Source organism: Onychostoma macrolepis, chromosome 25 (assembly GCF_012432095.1).
Source record: "Onychostoma macrolepis isolate SWU-2019 chromosome 25, ASM1243209v1, whole genome shotgun sequence".
Taxonomy (NCBI): Eukaryota; Metazoa; Chordata; class Actinopteri; order Cypriniformes; family Cyprinidae; genus Onychostoma; species Onychostoma macrolepis.
Genome location: NC_081179.1, coordinates 3,883,811 through 3,907,044, shown reverse-complemented (window position 1 = coordinate 3,907,044; position 23,234 = coordinate 3,883,811). Strand labels below are relative to the sequence as shown.

Sequence of the window (23,234 nt, the reverse complement as noted above, 5' to 3'; positions counted from 1 at the left end):
AAATTAGGATCAGGTTCGATTTTCTGCGTTTTCGCATCCGTAGCATGCCTTTTGATAGGAAAGGATGGTGAATACGGAAAAACGCATGCGAAAATTTCGGACTCAGTGTGCAATGGCCTTTAGACCAGCAGAATTATTATTGGTTTTATATATAATAATTATAATAGGTAAAGTAAAATAGCAGAAATAAAAAACCAAATATAAACCATTAAAAAAAAACAGCCCTGGTCAATCTCTTTATGATCATAAATTTTTTTCTGTAATAATTCTGATTATATACTTAATAATAATTATGAATAAATATGTATAATCCATAATGTTTGAATTGTCTGTCACAAAAAAGTAGAAATTATTATGATAATGATCATATTTCATATAATAATTATATTTAATACTAGAGGTCGACCGATTCATCGGTTTTGCCGATTAATCGGCACCAATAGTTGATTGCCACAACTACCGGTTATCGGCAAAAGTCCATGCCGATAGTTTTCCGGTTTGCAACCGTTGCCTGAGTGGCTGAGAAGGATCCGCTGGCATTATACAGTACGAGAGCTGCCTCTAGAGGCGGAAATCACTGACAGCTCGTGGTGTTTATTTTGACACGTGACACTGCGCGCTGCACAGAGCGGGAAACTCCAGACTCGCATTTAAATACAGCCGACAGAAAAGCCTGCCGCGGAACAGAGCGCCATTCACATAGTTTTCTATTAAATGACATTATATTTGTCCCAAATCGTTGTGAATGTATAATGACTTCACCCTAGGCTATAAATTATGTATTATGCATTTTTTAGCAAAACGTTTGTCTTCTGTGGCTCTAATAAAGTCTGTATAACAGCTCATTTTTATCAGTTCTTTTGTCTTTATATTCGTTATATTTCTCACAGATTTCTGCTCGTTCTAAATCACATACAGATAAAGTTACACAGTAAAAATTACATTCATATGAATGCATTAGTGAGTGAATTAATTCTACCTGGCAGCTACTCTCTACTAGTAATGAAGCTGTGGGATTTAGTTAATAAGAAATATATGCTTGAACGTTTCAGTTTCTAAGCTATTTTATTAATAAATCGCAGAACAGTGTTGACAATACATTTCCACGCTGAACGATTCTGTGCCCGCGCGATCTGCGCGTGATGTACGAGCTACTGTCTGAAGCCTGTGTGTGTGCGTTACAGAGCAGCAGCGCATTATATTAGAATGGCGATTAACTGACCTGTACTAAGCTGTTTAAAACGTGCATTCTCCCGTTCCAATTTCGAGCATCCAGTAATATAATCACACATGTCTTGTGGAGCGCTTTCAGAGTATGCATGTATTTGTCATTTTAACTGTTTGGAAACAAAGCGTAAATGTGGAAGTCCTTCAGAGATTTCTTATATTGTTGCGCCCTCTATAGGACCAGCGACTAGTCGACGTCAAGCTTAAAGCGTCATGGCAGAGCATTAAAGTCGATTAGTTGGTGCAACCCCTAGTGTGTGTGTGTGTGTGTGTGAGATACCTCGGAGTTCTCCTAGACGCAGCGCTGCGTTTTTTTTTTTTGATTAGATAATTATCAAGTGTTAAAAAATAAAAGCAAATAAAGTGTGTGAGTACACATACAATATCCATATGTATGTAATTTTAATGCTATGGCCTTGTGTAGATATTTAAAGATAGCCATCTTTAAGCATGACTGTTGAAATTAAATGGTAACACTTAACAATAAGAGTCCATTTGTAATGAAAACTGTAGAAGTATTGTTCCTTGTTAGAGTGTGTTCATTTCAACATTCACTATTAGCTACTAATAGGCTACATTTTTTAATTTTAAAGTTTCTTCTTTTACCATTAACAAACTATGAAATAACTTTAATGATCAATATAGTAAATAATATTAATATTTTTATTCATTTACAAAGTATGGTTCAGTACTGTTGCTGCTTTTTGTTTTTTTTAAATAGTAAAGCACTAGCTCTCTTTCAATATCTATTTTGAAAACTATCGGTTGATTAATCGGTATCGGCCAGTGTGGTCCAACCTAGCTATCGGTAAAATCCACTATCGGTCGACCTCTATTTAATACATTAATTATTATTATTGTTTACATTAATAACATTATTAATACCATAGTGTTTGAATGGTCTGTCTCAAAAAGGTAGAAATTATCACAATAATAATAATGAGCATTTTTCACATAATTACTATCATATAATTATTTTTAATAAAATATTGTTTTGTTTAAATAAGCATAATCCATACTTGAATGGTTTGTCTAAAAAGTCTATAAAATTATCATGATAATTATAATTATCATCATCAGAAAGTCTTTCTGCTTTTTTGAGACAAAGCATTCAAACATAACGGATTATATTTTATTAATAATACTGATATTCATAATAATAATAAAAATGAAATACACGCTAATAATTACAGGAAATATGATAATCATTATAAAATACACAATCCATTATGTTTGAATGCTTTGTCTCAAAGTATAAATCATCATCATAACAATAAATACAATTACTACATCTCACGTAATAATCATCAGATATTTAATTTAGTTAAACTATTATACATACTTAACGTAATAATTAGTTTATTATTAATGTTATCAATAAGCTATAACTGCTCGACCTCCATGATATAACTACTTCTCCCAGACCTCTATAAGGTGTATACAGGGTTATGCAGAAGCATGCTAATCAGTGTTAATGAACGCATGTGATTTTATTGGCGCTCACCTTCCCCGAGCGGCTCCTGTTGGACAGCAGCGGCGCTGTCATCTCCTCATCGCTGGAGAAAGTGTCTGGAGCGGGAGCAGAGATGCTCTTCTTGTTGAGCACCGTCAGGTTCTTCAGATACAGCTGAACATACACGTCTTTCTTGCTGTCTGCGCTGGGCAGAGGCACGTTGTTGGCCAGTAACTCACTCTTCAGCTTCTCTTTAGTGAGCAGCGCCGGATCCTCGTGAAATTGCGCCATGCTTGATCTTTACAGAGAAATATAAAACACGGATTGTTACTAACAAAACGCAAGTACAATGATTTCCTTTTCACTTTTAAACGTGAAGCCGTGTATTTTTGTAAGTACCTGGAGGAGAATAAATGAAAATAAAAGCGTGCAACTCTTGTCTCGCGTTGTTGACACCCGTCAAACCGGCTCGCGCCTTCCGTTTGAATGTCCTCGTAGGATTTTACGACAAACACAGCTATCTGTTACATCCAAAAAAATATTTTTTGGAAGATTGTACATCGAAGCTTGTGGTTAAGTAAAAACAGCGCTGCTAAAATGCGTAAATAAACGGTTTTGCGAAAGGCGGTTAAAAGTAGAAATAGCTCGACGGCTCGGTGCGCTCCCGCCTAGGAACTGGCACTGTGGAACAAAGCTCAACGCTCATTGGTCGAATGGGTTAAGTAAGGCGTTCTCCTATTGGTTGACGCGGGAGAGTGACAGACGCTGGCCCAAAACAAAGAGGCAGACACCGCGCGACAGCTGCGGTTGCAACACACACTTGAATTTAAAGGAGGTTTCTTTACAATAAACTAATTATTAATTGTGAAGAATGTGAAAAAGAATAAGAAAACATCATTATGAGTTCAATTAAACCGCAAAAGGTAATGGTAGGGAATTCGACAGGACTGTATTTCATAATAAAAGACTACAATGCAAAGTGGGGGAGGGGTATGTTATAATTACTAATACCATGGTGCATGATGAATATGGTCATTATTTCGTATTATGGTTTAAAAAAAATCAAGGTATTACTCTACCACAGTACTGACTTTTGTAATCATGTGCTTTAACCCTGTAAAGCCTGTAGTATCACATTGTAAGGCCTCTAAATTATCAACGTGATCAAAACTTTGCTGAAAAGTTTCTATGCCTTCTGACTGATACTTAAAGTAAAAGATCTAACAGTATAATTGTAAAAATGTCCACCTTTAGGTAGTGTGTGTGTGTTTTCAGTTTGACATTGAAAATAGGGTTTGTTTTTTTCTAGTTTAATCATGCTTAATTTCCGAAAAAACTATTGCGATTAATTAGTTAATTATTTTAAGTTGATTGACAGCACTAATATTTATACTTATATAATTTAGTGTTGGGGAAAGTTACTTTTAAAAGGAATGCATTACAATATTGCGTCACTCCCTAAAAATTGAACTAATTACATTGCTTTTTATGGAAAGTAATGTACTACGTTACTTTTGCGTTACCTTTTAAATCTGATCAGGGCTTGCTTGTTTGTTTTTAACAGAAAAAGTTGGTAACACTTTAGTATAGGGACCAATTTACTATTAACTTTGCTTATTGGCATGCCTATTACTAACATATTGGCTGTTTATTAGTACTTAGAAAGCACATGACCATATTCTACATTCTAATGAAGCACAAATGTTAGTCTGATTACGTAACTCGCATTACTTGTAATTGCGTTACCCCCAACACTGATTATTTCATATGTCAGGCTTTACAGGGTTACATGTAAGTGTTTTAAAGGTACATGCCTTTTGAATATCAATCTATTTCTGATTCCAATAATACATGCTACCTCAAAACATTGAAACGTTAGGCAAAAATGCACGTGGCAAGAATAAATCATTCTATTGTGGAAGAGTAACTCAATATAGAGCAAGTACAGCATAGCATCCTAAAGATGGCAGCATAAGCCTTATTAGACCTACTGTAGCATGACAGACGCATAAGGTCAAATGGACTGTATTTAGCAGCAAATCCGGTACAAATCTGTTCTTGTGGTATGACACACATGAGAAGTGCACTGACAAGCAAACAGATGAAATGCACATGTTAGGCCACTAATAATTTCAGTGAGAATGTACATATTGATTTTTAGATTTGATGTTCTTAAGATAAGCCTTAAAGTCAACATGAAATTAAAATGGATTGTATTTACTTTTTTTGTAATGCACACTCCTGATCTTATTGTCAAGACTGCATGTTATTCTAAAGAAATAACGGTGTCTTTGTATTCTTTTGTCAAAATATATTACCTTGTTCTGCATCTAAAATTACTTTCTTTTTCCGCTGACATCAGCAAGCCCTCATTTTTGATCCCCTCTCAACCGTGCAATCAGTTACTAATAAAATCACCCTGTTTTTTTAGGCCTATTAAATCTTTAGTGACATTAAATGAGCTGTACGAGTAAGACTTTGAAAGAATAAGGCTTAAAGGTATAGTTCACCCAAAATAAAAATGTCCAACCAGCTGATAAAAACATCACAGTAATGCACACCACTCCAGTCCATCAACTAATGTGAAACAAATCCATCGTTAAGATGTTTTTAACTTTAAATTGTCACTTCCAGCTAAAACACAAGTCCATAATCCATAGTAACGCTTCCTCCAGGGAAAAAGTCCATCTCCTGTTGTCCTCTCATATCAAAATCAAAATCCACCAACATATTTGATCAGAACTCTTTTTTGCTTGTAAAAGGTGCTTGATCTGTGCATATTTCTCTCCTGAATCAAACAAGACCACTTTTTCACTGGAGAATGCAGTATTATGGCTAGAGGATTCATGTTTTAGCTGATCAACAGTTTCCTTGTTTTAATGATGGATTTGTTTCTTACCAACATGCAGCTTTTCACATCTCAAGACATTAATTGATGGACTGGAGTGGTGTGGATTATTGTGATGTTTTTATCAACTGTTTGGACTCTCATTCTGACGGCACCCATTCACTGCAGAGGATCCATTGGTGAGCAAGTGATGCAATGCTACATTTCACCAAATCTGATGAAGAAACAAACTCATCTACATCTTGGATGGAGTAAATATTCAGCAAATTTTCATTTTGGGGGGAACTACTTCTTTATAATGCGGCGGCCCCTTCAAGAGTTTCCAATCAATCGTTTTTTTATTCTTTGTCCAAATATCTCTTGGACTGATCTGGGCTCCGTTCCACTCATCTCATATTCACGGCCTCCACACGCGTAATGAACCTGAGCTTGTGTGCGGGTGTGGATGTAGGTGTTGGTTTTGACCACTGTCTGGTCTTCCAGGATTCCAGCTCGGTGTGGTTTAGGGCACCCTGGATCTCCGTCGCGGGAGCTGGTGATTTCGCCCCGCGCTTATGTTTCTGGGATATAGCTGAATTATGGCAACGGTGCCCAAAACCACACAGATTTTAACGCTTAATCTTCAGTTAAAGCTTTCCAAGAGAGGTCTGCCAGTGAAAAGCAGAGAGGGAAACTTTGAAAACGTTGAGCTCTTAAGAAACACCCTTTCTGTCTTTATTGTATTTCATTTATACAGAAAACAGTCCTCCGGCCAAGCACCACATAAAAGTGTCTTTTAAAGCATAACAGTGGTGCCCTCAGGAAAGGGATCTGAGAGAAACTAAGCAATTATCAACATCGGGGTGTATAAAAGTGGTTTTGAAAAAGGAATGCAGTGTAAACTGTAGCAGGGTGATGACATGTTCAAACGTATAAACTGTCCAAGCGTGTACGTTTTCCAAATCCAACAATCTTCAAATTATATTTACTGTACATTTTTGTTTAATGATGGAATATGAGAATGCTTATGTATTGTGAATGTTGAAGTAACAGCCTCTGCAAGATGGCAGCCGTATTTTAAGATGTCTGTTTAATGTCAATATCTTATAGGGTTTCAGTGATCAAAATATGATTATTGGAATGCAATTGTCTTTTTATAAACTTTACATTGGCAGTGGTTCAAGTGCATGCTGACAACAGGAATTGATTGCTGTAAAATCCCAAAAAAGTTGCTGCATCTACACTTAAAATGACAATTAAACACACACTGCAGTACTTTTCAACATGAAGCTTAACCCGTCCATCACACAACCACTGTCAGCATATGTAAAAACTGAAATTTTCATATGGTTTGTGGTTTATAACCATATTTTAACATAAAATGCTTTCTCAATTAATTATTTGATAGGTACTTTCAAATTGCTTGGGTTCTAATCCTTTCTTTAAGTTGAAGTGTGTGATTTTTTCTATGTTAATATGCAGAGACAACTATAAGTAAGCCATTTGTAGGTTGATTTTGCCAAAAAAAAAAAAAAAAAGTGTAAACACTGTGGCTCTGTGGTGCTTTCAAAACATTGCTCTGTTTGCTTGAGCATCTCGACCATCCCAACACAGCAACGCTGACTCAACCAATGCTGAGGCGGGACTATCTGTTTATCCATTTGCAAAATACGAGCCGTGCATGACAATTATATACAGACAGTTGCAATACAACCAACTGCAATTAAACAAAGTAGAGATATGAGAGTGTTTTTGATGCTGTAGTAACACTGTCTTTCTGTCTCTGTTCAGAGCATTTCTGTCGTGACAACTCTCAGAGAGTTTAGCATTGTAATATACATGGCAATGTTAATGTGTTTGGTCAGAGCAAGTACCGAGACTTGCTACTGTCAATACATCCACAGACATGCTGCTGTGAACATTTAGGAAATATTTCTGCTGCACATATAACAAATAAGAAATGTACATATACAGCATATACAGAATACATGAAATTACCCCGTAGCAGATCTGTACAGGTGGAGCTGGGGAAGGTGGGGGGTTTCTGAAGCGCGCTGCAACTGCTACAGCAAGCACTATCCAAGTATTTGAATGTTGAGCAGCTTGCTCATTGGCTGCTGATGCGAAAAGTAACCAATCAGCGTCACCATATGAGTAATGATGTGATTATATTTATATTGAGTTAGAACCTATCGGCCTGCGCCATCTAGAGTTTCATGACAGAACTGTGTATTTAAAGACACGTGGACATTACTCTTGACCAGCATACAACAAGCAGCGTCTCAAAGATTGTATTCATGGCTAATTAGAATCAGGCCCTTGGTGTGGTGCTAGATTGAGAGGCAGCTTTTCACAAGCGCTGAATGGATTTGTCCTGGCTTGGAAAAACCTAGTACAGTATATTTCCCCTGTTGACAGTCCAAACTGCGCTTATAGGACACACACCTCGATGTCAACTCTCACTACAGAGAAAGTGAGACTCCTTTTCCCGAAGCCTGCCAGTCCAGCTCTTTATGAACGGCATGCCAAACAAGTTCTCCATTTATTTGTTCAATTATTATGTGAATTTTTGCTGTTTTGTTTGGCTGGCATTGACGGAGGTCAGCTCGTGTCAATACTGGGTTGTACTCAAAGGCAATATGAACTGTCAGGTGTTTTTATGAGGCCTTGAGTGGGCACAAGGGCGAAGTCGCCACCCACGCCCACCTACTGTGTGCAGGCTGGACGTTTTCCACCCAACCAATCCATGGGGGCCGTCTGGTCAGATGACCATGTATATTGTGACTTCCCCATGTAAGCACAGGAATTCCACCTTGAGGATCCTATTTACGCGGCCCGACACAAAGAACCGGCGGTTTATGCCAAGCACAATTACCCAAGCACCTGAAGAGAAATCCACCTACTGTCCCAATGCACAAGTCTGGCCCACACAGGGAAGTTAACATGAATTGAGTTTGGCTGGGTGTTTCAATACTCCATTATTACAGGAATAATCCTCAACGTTACAGCTGCTTAGTATAACTGTATTTTGTGAAAGGCAATTTCTACACATTAAGGTCCATTTACACTCTATAAAGTAATGTTTCTTCCCTGCCATTTATGGTTCCATGCAGAACCTGTAACATCCATGGAACCTGTCAAGGTTCTTTAAAGTGCAAATGGGTTCTTTAGGTTATTAAAATGTTCCTCACGATTTTTATTTTAAGAACTGTTCACTGACAGGTTCTTCGGGGAACCAAAAATGGTTCTTCTGTGGCATCATTGTGAAAACCCCCTTTTTCAAACCTTATATTTTAAAAAGTGTATCCTTAAAAATAAGGTTCCAAAGGGCTTCGGTTTCCATTTTAAAAATCTAAACAATCTTATTTTACTATAAAGAACCTCTTGTGGAATGGAAAGGTTCCATGGATTTTATGGTTCTTTATGGAACCACAGATGCTAATCATGAACTTTTACTCTTAAGAGTGCATAAAGGGTGCTTCCAAAGAATTGCTTTTGTGTCTTAAATATAATAAACCAATTTAAAACAGTTTTTAAACAGTGTTTCAGTCACTTGAAATGTTAGATTACAAATTAGAGCGCATATTTTCACCAAAAAGATTTGTAAAAAGTGATAAGTTGACTTAACTTTAAAAAATTGAGGAAACCCATTTCCTTAAAATTATTAAGTAAATAGTAATTTTAAAAAAAAAAGTTAAGTGAACTTGACAATTCACTTAACTTATTTTTTTAAAATTATCATTTACTTAAAAAAATTGAGGAAACCTGTTGCCTTAACATTTTTAAGTTAAGTCAACTTATCACTTTTTATAGTGTAAGAAGGTAACCAAAGCAACAGCAAACCACTCCAGTGCTTTGTCTTATGGTCAGCACTGGATGGTACAATATATGCCACATTCGACCGCTCCAAGCATGTAGAAGCATCTGCCATCTTGGAGCGGTCAAAGTGTTGTCACTCACAATAGAAATGAATGAGTTTCAACATGCCGTAACATTGAGCAGCCTCTGGATGTGAAAAAAAAAAAATTCCTGAAAAAATTGAATGAATTTTCACAGGTAAGATTTGTGTTGGTTTGTGTTTTTAATATGTATTAACTCTTTTTAAACTATAGTACCATTTAAATGTCATGTTAGCTAATGAGTTAGTCTTCTTGTATTGTGTTAGTTATTGTAAACCGTCTGCGGAAGTCTATTGCAGATGTAGATATTTATATACATGCGTATAAGTGTTGCAGACATACTTGCTCTCGAGCGTTCACGGACTCGGTTTACGTATAGTGGCCCATTGAAACAGCCGCTAAAAGGGCATCTACCTAAACATTGACAAGCACTGTTATTTTTTTAACGCTTTATAATTTATTCACACAAATGTGACATAATATGTAAAGTATAACCACAAAAGTTAGAATTTAATTTAGTAACAGTGTTTCCACCTTCCGCCAAAAACGTTTACGATTATTATTACCCTCTTTCGTTATTCAAAACTTGTAAAATATCTAATGTTATGTGGTTCCAGACGTTAGCGATAGTTTGTCTCAAAATTATTAAACAAGCAAAATTATTACACAAGTATATATATATGTGAAAATATGTGAAAGCCAGCTCCATGCTAAGCTCATTGGTCACCGTGTAAATTGGAAACCCACTTGGGTTCTTGTTTGGTTCTCTAATGTTTTGAAAAAAGAAAAAAAAAAAAGTGAGTCGCCGCCATCTTGGAAGTTGTCAAATGATCTGCCACAAGCTTACAAGCAAAGACAAGTCAGATGTCCAAGCGGCGATCCAGACGTTACTTTTTACATAGGAGTTGGGGAAAAAGTTGTTTGAAATGCAGCATTACTTCAGCACGTCCTTGCACATGCTCACAATGGTAATCTTATGACTTTATTCACACATTGCATCAACACGATTACTATTATAATTTATCATATATCATATTTACACATGGTAAAATGTTCATATATGTTTAGGTACTGTTCTGTACTGGGATTGCTGAAAGATAGAAATATCCTTTAAAATTTGGATCCCTCTGAAATGCATTGTATCCACCTTATTCTTCCTGTAAAAATGGGTGCGGCCATTTGTAAATTTTATGGGTCTAGCTTCCAGTCTCATCCGCATGCAGCTATTCCTAGCTGTACAAAACAGTTCATTTTGCTGCTTGATATTAAAAATTGGTGTCTTACCATATTTAACGAATTATCTTAATTATGAACACACTGGTTTGTAGTTCAAACAGTTTTACCATTTACTGCACGTTGCTATTTTTCTCGTTATTTCCATATAGCAGCTAATGAACCAGACGTCTTACCCATAAGCTTACTTCCGTGTTGAAGAATAAGGTGGATAATTCACACGCTGTTTAAAACCAATAGGCCTACACCAAAAATAATGGCAAAACAGGTGCTATTTTTTTTTTTTTTTTTTCAGTTTCACCAGCAGGCCAGACAAATTCTGCAAGTGCTGCATGTTTAAACCCAGTATTGACGTGTTTTATGTTATATTACATCACAGGAAGCACAATCGCAAGGAACGCCACCTGCGACGAGACACAACGCGTCTCTCAGACCATTCCTGTCCCTCACTGAACCCTCTCGCTCTGGAAACTTAAACAGCTTTTTAAGAATGAGGAGGGTTTTTCAGTTTGTTGCTAAATTTAGCTTGGCCCTGTGCAGGCAGCAGGTTCCTGAGCCATTTTCAACAAAGATGAGCCGTAGCCCTTGCCCAGTGCCGGCGGGTGGCGACTGCCGGTGGTCTGCTGTTCTCTTATGCACTAGCTTTTAAGTAAACACGGCAATTCTGCGGTCGCCAGCAAAAGGCCTTACTGTGTGGCAGCACACACAGCCTTGGTGTGCCTTCTCCTAAACCCCCCTCCACATCTTCAGCTCAGTGGACTGAGGTCAACGGCCATCGAGACCCATGATGTATGAGCCCCCAAAATCCGATGAAGCCCCTCAGCAGTTCACCCTCCGGTCCCCCTTGTTCCAGCGCTAACACAGCACTTTTTCACGTATCACTCATCTGCCCGATCGCATGGGGTTCTGGGTCTTTAGCAGGACACCTCCCATTCACCTCCATTATGCAGTAAATATTTGTATATTTTATGTATGGCTGGATGGTGGAGGGCTAAACAAACCAAGCGTTTACTGGAAGGGCTTTCCCTCCAGACGATTAGATAAAATCGAAACATGTTTGTGTAGGCGGTTTGCTGACCGCTAAAATGTTGACAGACCACATGGGATGGCACCTGCTCGACAACATGAAAGCATTTGCCTTCATCTCTGAAATTGCCTTTATTGTTTATTATGTAGAATTTGGAATGGCCTTCGAGAAGAAAAAAAAAAAAAAAAATCACATTTGGCCAAAAACGTACAAATAGGCCAAATTTGCTTACCTATAGGAAAATATTTGTATTTTATTTATATGTATTATTATTTATTAATCATTTTTCATATTTCTTGGTGAAAATGTGCACTCTAATTTGTAATCTGCCATTTGAAGTGACTGAAACACTGTTTAAGAGCTATTATGTTGTAGATTTAAATTGGTTTATTATATGTAGTCATAAGACTTTTTAAAATATGTCAAATATATATGTAAAAATATGTATTTATATGTATAATATTTGTATATGTAAAACCTGTGCGTGTGTGTATAGATATATATATACTGTAAATACTGTGTATATGTGTTCGTGTGAATATATATATATATATATATATATATATATATATATATATATATACGCACACGCACACACATATATACATACAATAATACATTATATACTGTATAATTTTTAATTATGTAATTATTGTACAAAATGTATTTAAAAATACATTTCATCAAGAATAGATCAAGAATGTGTTTATCTATCTCAGTGCTTTGTATTGTTCTTTGGAAATTTTACAACTTTACAATATGCACTGAAAATATCTAATTATTTTGTTTATATTTTTAATGTATGTATGTATGTATTTTATTATTATTATTTTTTTGCCTTAAGGGATAATAAAAAAGTTATTTAACAATTATTTACTATTTCCAACACAAATTTTATAGAAAATTTTGCATGCACTAAATATTGCGTTTGACTTAGCAGAATGAAGAATGGCACCACTGTAGACTTATGTATGTTATATAAAATGACTTCAAATATGCTATACACTGTAAGCTGATACACTTGCATTTCGCAAGTGAAAGTTAGACTTTGACAAGTTTCACCTATAGTTTTTATTGAGAACACACGTGTGTCCTTTCTGTGGCCCCTGGTGCTGAATATTTAAATAGAGTTTCTGTGAATGCTCTTTTCATGAAGAAGTCTTCGTATCGAAGCAGCTGAAACGTAAATGAATGAAAAGACACGCGAGACTGTTCCCCAAACAATAGCGACCTAAATGAAACGCTGCTTGTGGAGATCGGCGGTGGGAGGCGTGTTGGGGGTTTGGGAGCCGCTTCGTCGGTTTCCAAACTTCTTACCTGCTAGCAGAAGGATTTACTGGAACCCTCAGACAGGCTTTCACAGCTCGGGCTCTAAACGGCCTGTTGGCAAGGCGGCTGTGTTTTCTCTGGCACCGAATCAAACCCGCCGGACTAGATCCAAAAGTACCTACACAACACAAACCTGTGGGATGTTTGGATGATAAATTGCCGACGTTCTGCAGTAGAACAAAAAATATTGGCCTCGCTGGGGACATCAGTCTTAATAATCTCACAGTTAGATGGCATACTGGGTGGTTGGGTCGGACCAGAGCTCGCATGTTTCTCAAATGTCCCACGATTCACTTGGAGTGGCGTTTGACTACAGGTGTCATATCAAAGTTTGTCCAAGTGCTGAGAAGGTCAAGTGCCAGTGGTCGACAGGGGAACCGTCGAGGTGTTAAATGACACGTTTTATTCATTTAACAATTTCACGGAGAAGACCGCAAAAATCCGAGACGTTTCTCGGTAGCAGGATTCGTGATTAAATCTGGAGCGCCGCTGTGCAGAATTTTCTGCTGAAAACCTTCGGTTAAATGGAAGAAATCGTGTCATGTGTTCCCGCACGGTTACATGATAAAACAAACACAAGAACAAAACCAGAGTACACGGGAAGCGGAAAGGAAACTCGGTTAAACAATGTTTCTCACAAAACGCAGGGCTTTTGACATTGGCGTGGATGAGTCAAGCCCTTTTGAACATTGCTAGACGATGCTGTCACTGACTAGAAAGAAAAATACAAAACATCAGTGTAGGGCTGCTGAGAAGAAAGAATGAACACGAACACTTCAGTTTTAGGATTTTCTTATCAAGAACCATTTTTGGTTATATTCAGGTTTTTAAGAGATTTTTTTTTTTTTTTACTTTAATCAATAGCATCTTTCACCATATTTTATTTGTCAAATGAATACGAGGCTATGTTCACACTAAAAATATTAAAACTCCAGCTGACCAAAAACTCTGGAAAATATAGGTTGAGAAAATTAGACGTGACAAAAATGCAAATTCTGTCATAATTTATGTCACAGCCCCTCAAACTCATATGCTGTTATTTTCCCTGTGGAACACAAAGGAGGAAACTCTTTTCACAGTCCTTGTTGCCATTCAGTGTGCTGTAATATGTCTGTCAAGCTCCAAAAAGGACAAAAACAAACAGTTCATAAATTACATTTGCACATATTTTAAGTCTTTTAAAGCCGTAAAATATTTTCATGTGTTGAATAGACCCAAATTTGCACTACTGTTCAAAAGTTTATGGTTGGTAAGATTTTTTTAGTGTTTAGGAAAGAAATCTCTTATGGTCATCAAGGCTGCATTTATTTGATTAAAAATTCATTAAACGCTGTTCCATTCCATGCAAATTTAAAATAAATGTTTCCTATGTGAATATATTTTAAAATGTAATTTATTCCATTGATCAAAGCTAATATATGCTGATTTGCTGCTCAAAAAACATTTCTGATTATTATCAATGTTGAAAACACTTGTGCTGCTTCATATTTTTGTGGAAACCATACTTTTTCATGATTCTTTGATGAATATTCAAAAGAACAGCATTTATTTGAAATAGAACTCTTTTGTAACATTTTAAATGTCCTGTTACTTTTGAACAATTTAATGCATCCTTGCTGAATAAAAGTAAAAACAAAATGACTGACCTCAAACGTATAAACGCTATAGTGTTAGTCGGTTTATTTTCCACTGCCCCATAAAGATGGAAATATATTGAATATTTTAGTGTCGCACAGAACTAATTTGTAGTTGATGAGCATTAGTTATGTTGTAAACCTCTTGCTCCATAGCCTAGAAATGAAGCGGTACTATTTTGTGGGCTCCCCAAAAACCACCTTGACCATTACGTTTGCTTAGGAGGCGAGCAAACCCACCCACAGGCTTGATTTCACTGAGGTTATGGTCATAATCTCTTGGGACAGTGGTCAGCCAAAGCTGTTTACTTTCTTCACCCAGCTTCACCCATGTTTTGGGAGGGGAGGGTCTCATGGTCTCCGCTATGAGCTATAATGTTCCTCCGAACTCTCGCATAGAATTTCCATGCAAAGTAAAAGGCCAATTCAACAAGTTCAGCATAATGCAGCAAATTTTTGCTAGAAGAATCATTTGGATGAGGAACTGAATGTAGAAGAATCATTTGAATGTGGAAATGGTTTGTATAAGATTCGTTTGAATGAAGAATTGATTGATAGAAGAATCATTTTAAAGAAGAACTGATTGGTATTAGAAACAAGAATTGTTTTGACAGAAGAATCATTTGGATGAGGAATTGGTTGGAAGAAGAATCATTTGAATGAAGAACTGGTTGGTAGAAGAATCATTTGAATGATGAATTGGTTGGGAAAAAAAATCATTTTAAAGATAAAATGGTTGGTAGAAGAATCATTTGGATGAGGAATTGGTTGGAAGAAGAATCATTTGAATGAAGAACTGGTTGGTAGAGGAATCATTTAGATGAGGAATTGGTTGCAAGAAGAATCATTTGAATGAGGAATTGGTTGCAAGAAGAATCATTTTAAAGAAGAACTGATTGGTAATAGAAACAAGAATTGTTTTGATAGAAGAATCATTTGAATGAGGAACTGGGGCCCGTTTCAGAAAAGAGGTTAAGAGAAAACTCTGAGTATGTTAATCCTGAAATGAGGGAAACTCTGGGTTTTCTGTTTCAAAATGGGAGGTTTGTCAAACCCTGGAAAGTAGGGTAAGTCAAGCCCGTTTCTGAAAGAGAGGTAACTTATACTCAGAGTCAGTTACCATGGTAACTTACTTTCGGTCTCCACCCCCGTTTTAAAGCGTAAGCAATGTTTAAATACCTTATTCGTTCATTCACGCTGCAATATTTTTTTTTTTACTGAGTATTTTTGTTTTATTTCAAGTACTAATATCTAGACATTCTTAATATGCATTTTATAGATGAAAAATGGTCTAAGATATTTAGTCATGTTTCCTGGTGGGATTTTCCTTTTAAGTGCATTTTACGTAGGCTAAAACAAGTAAAATTGTCCGCCATAGGGTAAGAAAAATAATCTTAATGCAAACTAAAACAAGAATATTTTTTAATTGTTTACCCCATTTACAGATATTTTGCAAAATAAGAAAAATGCACTTTAAAACATCGGTGATGCAGAGCACATTATAAGTCTGCTGTATGCAGATTTTAAGGAAAGTGTGCATCCCTCTCTCACTCAGGATTTCCAGTGTTGTTGGATGCACTGATGACAAGCATATCCCCATCTCACCTTCTGAAAATGAAGCTCATTACTGTATGGAATAGAAGGATGCCAGATGGAGGAGTAGCTAGATGCCGTAACCACAGCTGTTAAATCAACACAAATTATTCACAATTATTTTGGTCATCTTTGTTTCCTACAAATACAAAAGCAAAAGATATTCTTTTTACTTTTGGATTTTAGAATTCTTCCAATACTTGACCATCTCCTCTTCATCTGTCAGAGGTGCTGGTGCTGGTTCTCCCCCCTTTTTGCGAGCCTCTGCCATCTTGCTGTCGACAACTCAGTAAGTTAGTTAATTTTATTACTCTAATTAAGAAATGTAACAGGTTGGATTAGAGATTATTTAATTATGTGAAAAGAGTGACTATGTGGAAAAAGCTGCAGCACATTGAAATAGACACTGAATGATATTTAATGTCAAATGTTTGTAAAGTCATTTAGCCTACACCCATGAACCTTTCATGCTTAAAGCTTTACCTTGATTGAATTTTGTTTTTATACTTCATTTTTACCTGCTGCCACGTTCTTGTTTCTTTTTTCTGTCTTTTTCCTTTTTTTTTGGCCATGGGATTCCATTAAAATGAATATTAGTTCAATAATTTACAGTTTTCACCTCTGATATTATAACAGTTATTAAGTTATTGAGAGTTATCAAGAATCAAAGTTACGCATTGACTTGGAAGTACACAAATGTCTTTTTGGCGGGAGCCGTTGCCATAGTTAATCATAATTTCCGAGCTCCACTGATCATGACTTTTCATAGTCGTGGTGCACGCGCTAAACTCAGAGTCAACCTACTCAGAGTTGAATAAACACAATTCAGCCGTTCTGAAACCGAAAACTCAGAGTTTCCCATCTCAGGGTAAGTCAACTCAGAGTTCAAGATTAAACTTGGTTGAACCTCCTTATTGAAACGGGCCCCTGGTTGGTAAAAATGAATAATTTTGTTGTTTTAATGGCTTTCAGCATGTAATTCAACCAAAAATAAGTATTTTCCATCATTTACTTCATACATTAAAAGCCATTTTCTTCTAAACACACACACACACAAAAGAATAATTTGAATAAATAATTGGTCGGTAGAAGAACCATTTGTCTGTTTTAAAGACTTTCGGGAAATAATTAAGCCAAAAAGAAGTATTTTCCAGCATTTACTTCATATATTAAAAGGACCCAGTGTGTGGACAAGCTCCTAATAGTTGTAGAAAGCACAGTAAAGACAGAAAACTTCATCAAAAGTTCAAGTCAGAGATCAGTGGGCGATTATCCCTCACACACTCCCCCTCCTGGCCAAACCTGAGCTCCTCATGAGTGTTTTGAGAGAGAGAGAGAGAGAGAGAGAGCAGCGTGCCACACTCTTTCCAATGAAGGTGTCTGCCTGTGCATTTCTTGGAGTGTGTGTGTGGTTTGTCAGTCTAGTATACACTTTGGCACTCATGGGCAGCAGACACACACACACACACTAATTTTCTCTGCTGTAACGCCTGCTGTCCATACCAGTTTGCAGTGAACAGCAAAGGAGACTTACACGACGCACTGGTGCAATAAATCTAACGCCCATCGCTCTGGTCCTCTCTCCCTCTCCCTCTCCGTGTTCATTCCTTCAAACCTTCTGGAAGGAGACCTAGGAAGAGTTTGTCTTCTGGACCAGTGGAGTTTGGACATATTAACATGCTTCATTTAGGCAGCAGCTGATGCTCTTGGTTTGATGAACGTACAGTCACATGTGGCTCTTCAACAGCTGTAACACGTCCAGCCGGTGGCAGTAACATGCAGCAATAACCGATCGACTCAGCAGTGGCATTACATGTGAGTATATTATCAGTGTCAAAGTCTTACAACAGCAGTTTCTTGTATTACACCTCATGTTAATTGATGACTAATTATATCATTCAATTACTATTTTCATTTTATGGAAATATAATTTATGAAATGCATTTGATTAAAATGTACGAAGGTGAAAAAAATCTTATATTTAAAATTCTATTTATTAATATTTAAAATATCCATTTAAATATTATCTTATATTTAAATTCAAATCAGATTTATAAATTAAGAAAATTATATAATATTATATAATATATTTTCCAAACTTCTTAAAAAAAATGTATATAGCAATTATTTATAACATATTTTATATGTATAGTAAACACATATACACATATATATACAGAATATTATTATTATATTTACATTTAAAAATCCTTCAGATTTACAAAATATGTAAGACAAATATTTATCAATTTTATCAAAACTTATAAAAATGTATAGTAATTATTTTTAAATAAAATTAAACATCTATTGCATTATAATAAAAATGATAAATCTGTAGTATATAGTATTGTATTATATTTAAATTAAAGGCAAATATTTTTGAATATTGTATTTTAAATATACATAAAATATTTTTATATGTATTATAAATTTGTATTATATTTGTTGCCTATTCTTTGACTAATGTGTAGTTAAATATTAACATATATAGTATAGCCCATATATATATTTAAAATTAAATTATTCAAATATTTTTATATTGTATTTTAAATATTTTTATATATTATAAAACTGTATTTGTTGCCTTTTTGACTAATGTGTAATAAAACATTACAAATAATAAATACAAATAAATTTAATATATATATATATATATATATATATATATATATATATATATATATATATATATTTATTCATTTATTTATTTATTTATTATCTACACACACACACACACACACACACACACAAGATACTATTTAATAACCCTTGTGAATTTCTCCTGTGTTCAGTTGTCCAGCAGTATGTTGAGGCATTGGGGGTTTGCGGTGTTCCTGTTAACCGTCCCGATACCGGTCCAACCCAGACCCACTAACACTCTCAGCTACAGACAGTAAGTCATGATCTCCTCTTACTGCTTGATTTCTCACAGATCTCAAAAAAGTCAGAGCTGTGTGGAGACTGCCATCTGCTGGTAGCAGAAGAAACAGGACGCTACAACTTTTTGGAAATGCACTACTTTGGGTGCAGTAAAGGGAAAATCATTATATTAAAGCATCTTGCTTTATCATGTCTATAGTCAAATGCCAGAATCTTTGCATGTGAGTACAGGTTAAAGTCAATATCTATATTCTCTCTCTTTTGGCCCCAGGCGGCGTTCAGTGGGTCACGCACAGATGATGCACGACAGGGGTCGATCCCTGCATGACCGGAAGAGGCGTACGTTTATCCAGGATCTGCTCGAGCAGGTGCACACGGCTCAGGTGTGGGACTCCCCCGGTCAGAGCGAGGGAAGCGTCCAGACCCCGCTGTGGTCCACCGCCCACCGGCCCAAACCCTTCGGCAGCACCAAAAACTTCCCCTTGAGCTTTCAAATGGACACTATAAGGACGAGAGACGACCTGCCGCAAGAGACCAGCAAGACCCTGAGATACCAGGAGCAGCCACTGAAAGCTGTGACCAAGAGGAAGAGGAAGATGAGTTTGGGAAGATGGAGAGACCCGGATAGGAGGAGAGACAGGGGTGTGTGGCTTCCATATGCAAATACCGATTAGAGACCAATAAAAGAGCCTGGATAAGAATGAAGGGACGGTCACACTGACAGTGATTCGAAGCAACATAGCAACGGAATCTGGACGAATGGAGCAGGCTTTATGCAAATGAACAGTGATAGGATGACTTGCAATGCTTAATAGAAGAGACTTCATCACTGTTGTTGGTGGATGCACCTTTAAAATGTAAAGTTCAAAAAAGACTATTTCACCATGGCATGGGATATGAGGGCTCTTCAGCAAAAAAGTGACTAAATCATGGTTTGTTTTTCATTCAAAATAAACTCTCTAATCCGTTCTCTATTCTAGAGCTTCATTTGATAAGTAGAAAGCGCTTCATATACAAACTAATTTGCATTTGTTATAATCAGAATTCCCTGTTTTAAATGTATTCATTCAGTCAGACATTTCATGTAATATTTAATTTATTTGATTGGAATATTTATTCCCTGAATGTATCTCAATGCTGCTGATTTTGATGAGATTTTCAAATGCACTTTAGATAGTTATGCTGGTCTACATTCAGATTTTTGGTATTTTTCTATTTTTTGAAATTTATTATCCTGCTTTTCTTTCTTTTTTTAGTTAATGTTCTGCTATTTTCAAAAATTAAAAAATAAATTGATGAGCAATACATAATAAAGTTACTAAAATATATATTTTACAGGAACTCCAAATTCATTCTCATGATATTGCAGTTTTTTAGTATTATCATTTGTCTATGAATGCAATGCAACACCTTTACATCACCATATTATATTATATTATAATTAAATCATTAAGATTTACAAATAATGTAAGGCAAATATTTGAAGTTCTTATATATATATATATATATATATATAATTGTAATATATATTAGCAATTTTTAAGTTTATATTTTATGTTTTTTATGAGAAAAAAAAAATCAAATAAATGCATGCTTATTTTACAGTAACTCCAAATTCATTCTCATGATTTGCACCATATAATTGCAGTTTTTACTATTTTTCTATGCATGCAAAGTGTAACTTTATTCTTTCATTAATACAGTTTAAGTAGCCGTTGCTAGTGACTGAGGATGGTGGAATAATCAATCAGTGTGTGGACGTGTGTCTGTGCTCAGAGGGCAAATACAAGGCAAATAAAAACACGAAAATGGCTCGAACAACAATTATACACCTTTCACTACACATGCTAATGGATGGAGAGGTAAATGCAACCTTCTGTCAACTTCCTGTGAGTGCTTTAGGATCACATGCCATGCCTTATAGACTCATAAACCACAGCACAGAAGAGCTAGAGATCAATCACAAATCAATGAGCCTCCGATCAGAGAGTGAGAGAGAGATGGAAAAGCAGCAGGTAATAGCTGACATTCATGTTTCATCTGACATACAAACATGTTATTTGCTGTATTTTCTACATAAAATCTTTCACAAGAAGTAGTTTTTTTAATATCAATTCCAGTAGGAGACGTCATTGATACAAGGACATCTTTCTTTTCAGCTCTGTAAATGGCACTTATTCTAACTGAAGCATTGTTTGCCTGTTTTATTTGTATTCTAACAGTGAGATTATGTCTGTACATATTTAGACATCTCGCTGAATCAAAAATGATTTGTTGAATCTTATCTGAAAGCAGAGATAAATGACGGATGCATTTGAGAACACATGGATATCTAATTAAACATCTGAGATGGTGAGTAGCTAATTTTCTCTGACAGTGAATTAGTAATTCATTAATAATAACAGCTAATTTACGATATAATTTATCATTTTCGAAATGAAAAATGATGCAAAATGGTAATGAACCTAACTTTGAATTATGTTCTACTGAGGAATAATAATAATTTTAAAAAGTGTGTGTATATACATACATATACATACATACATATACAATATATAGATAATTTAAAAAATTAATATCGTTCTAATATTTATCAATGTTGAAACAGTTGTGCTGGTTAATATTTTTTGGAACCTGTAATACTTTTTCTTTGATTAATAAAAAGTAAATAAATAAATAAAACACCATTTGTTATTTTAAACTGCAATAATATTTCACAAAATTTGTTTTCTGTATTTTTAATCAAATTTATACAGCCTTGATGAGCATAAGAAACTTCATTTAAAAAAAAATTAAAAACTGTACTGATTCCAAACTTCTGAACAGCAGTGTGTGTGTGTGTGTATATATATATATATATATATATATATATATATATATATATATATATACATACACACACACGCATACATTTTTATTTGTTTTATATATGTAAATGTATAATAGAATATTTATGCAATAAAATATTAATATAGCCTAATATTAAATGTTTATTTTAAAATATTTAATTTCAGATCATTTATATTTTTATAGCATGCATAATTTATCATTTTGAATTTAATTAACTTTATATAAAATTATATTGTATTTCTATTTTAAATGTTGAATGATATTCAGCTATAATATTATTATATTTTATTGGATTCACACATCTAAGAATTTAAGTGTAGCTCAAAGCATACCTTTTTTTGCCATTGTCTCATAGGGAGCGACTAACAGTTATGGAGTGATCTTTGCTTGCACTTGTGGCATCATAGTGGGCATTGGTTTCTGCGCCAACCTGCTGGCCTTTTCTCTCTTCGCCAAACACAAGAGCTTTCATAAAAACCGCCTGGACGTTCTTCTCCTCAGCATGGCTCTGGCCGACTTCCTCATGCTTCTCCTCATCCCCTTCACCGTCCACTCGGCGGTCAGTTTCTCCTGGCCTCTGGGCACCACGTCCTGCAAGGTCTATCAGTTTCTGCTGGCATTCTCCCTGGCCGCCAGCACATACTCGCTGTGCACCGTATCTATGGTTCGCACCATGATCATCACCAAGCCCTACCGCCCTCCAACCATGGATCTGGTGGTGCTCATGTTTATTCTGGTCTGGGCCTTGAGTTTCTTTATAAGTCTGCCGTTGCGTATTTTCGCCACTAAGGAAAGCTTAGGCCTTGGTGTGAGTAACGGTGTGAGTAACTGCACTGTTTGTTTGCCCACTACCCAAGAACATCATTACCAGGTCGTTCTCAGCCAGTTTGTGCTTTACTATCTTATCCCAATGCTGGTTATTGCAGTCAACTCGGCCCGTATCGCTATTTTCCTGCACAAGAGACCCGTTATGTCCTTCACCGGCACCAGGAACACACGACGGGCGTCTCTCATGGTGTTCTTGTCCACCGGGACGTTCTCCTTGTGCTGGCTGCCAGGGTACGTTCTAGAGCTGTGCGTGTATTTGGGACTCTACCGGCACGGGCGCTCGTGGGAGATGTTTTATTTCACCTGCACGGTTCTCCAGTATCTGCATCCCTGCGTGAACCCCGTCCTCTACGTTCTGCTGTCCAAACGCTACAGGCACAAGAAAGACTGGCTGTTCAAATGCAATAGGAAACGGGTCCACCCGCAGGTTGTTAGCGTGATGGAGAGTTTCTGA

General features: G+C 36.1%; 3 protein-coding genes across 5 annotated transcripts in view; 2 read left to right on the top strand and 1 right to left on the bottom strand.

Moving 5' to 3' along the window:
• The window catches only part of tmpob (thymopoietin b), a 29,885-nt gene that overhangs the window by 4,095 nt on the left and 2,556 nt on the right, over window positions 1-23,234 (bottom strand). Inside the window, exons 1-2 of one of the 3 annotated variants that reach the window (XM_058767531.1) lie at window positions 3,080-3,531; window positions 2,732-2,978 (exon numbers count right to left, since the gene is read on the bottom strand). In XM_058767531.1, coding sequence (XP_058623514.1) covers window positions 2,732-2,971 — 240 coding nt within the window. In that variant the 5' untranslated portion in view covers window positions 2,972-2,978; window positions 3,080-3,531. Of the gene's footprint in view, window positions 1-2,731; window positions 2,979-3,079; window positions 3,532-23,234 lie in introns of those variants that run through there. The other 2 variants (XM_058767529.1, XM_058767530.1) reach the window with 2 other exon arrangements.
• Window positions 16,104-20,333, top strand: pthlhb (parathyroid hormone-like hormone b). Its single transcript, XM_058767532.1, has 4 exons — window positions 16,104-16,511; window positions 17,970-18,037; window positions 19,015-19,115; window positions 19,374-20,333. The coding sequence occupies exons 3-4, from the start codon at window positions 19,027-19,029 to the stop codon at window positions 19,774-19,776; spliced, it is 492 nt and encodes a 163-aa protein (XP_058623515.1). The 5' UTR covers window positions 16,104-16,511; window positions 17,970-18,037; window positions 19,015-19,026; the 3' UTR covers window positions 19,777-20,333.
• On the top strand, window positions 21,016-23,234 carry LOC131534986 (galanin receptor 2a). Its single transcript, XM_058768138.1, has 2 exons — window positions 21,016-21,117; window positions 22,308-23,234. The coding sequence occupies exons 1-2, from the start codon at window positions 21,016-21,018 to the stop codon at window positions 23,232-23,234; spliced, it is 1,029 nt and encodes a 342-aa protein (XP_058624121.1).

Excerpts from the sequence above, each read along its gene's own strand:
- pthlhb (XM_058767532.1), top strand. The coding sequence starts at position 19,027 with ATGTTGAGGCATTGGGGGTTTGCGGTGTTCCTGTTAACCGTCCCGATA. Across the intron at positions 19,116-19,373 it reads AACACTCTCAGCTACAGACA|GCGGCGTTCAGTGGGTCACG; the intron begins GTAAGTCATGAT and ends TTTTGGCCCCAG.
- LOC131534986 (XM_058768138.1), top strand. The coding sequence starts at position 21,016 with ATGCCTTATAGACTCATAAACCACAGCACAGAAGAGCTAGAGATCAAT. Across the intron at positions 21,118-22,307 it reads GAGAGATGGAAAAGCAGCAG|GGAGCGACTAACAGTTATGG; the intron begins GTAATAGCTGAC and ends ATTGTCTCATAG.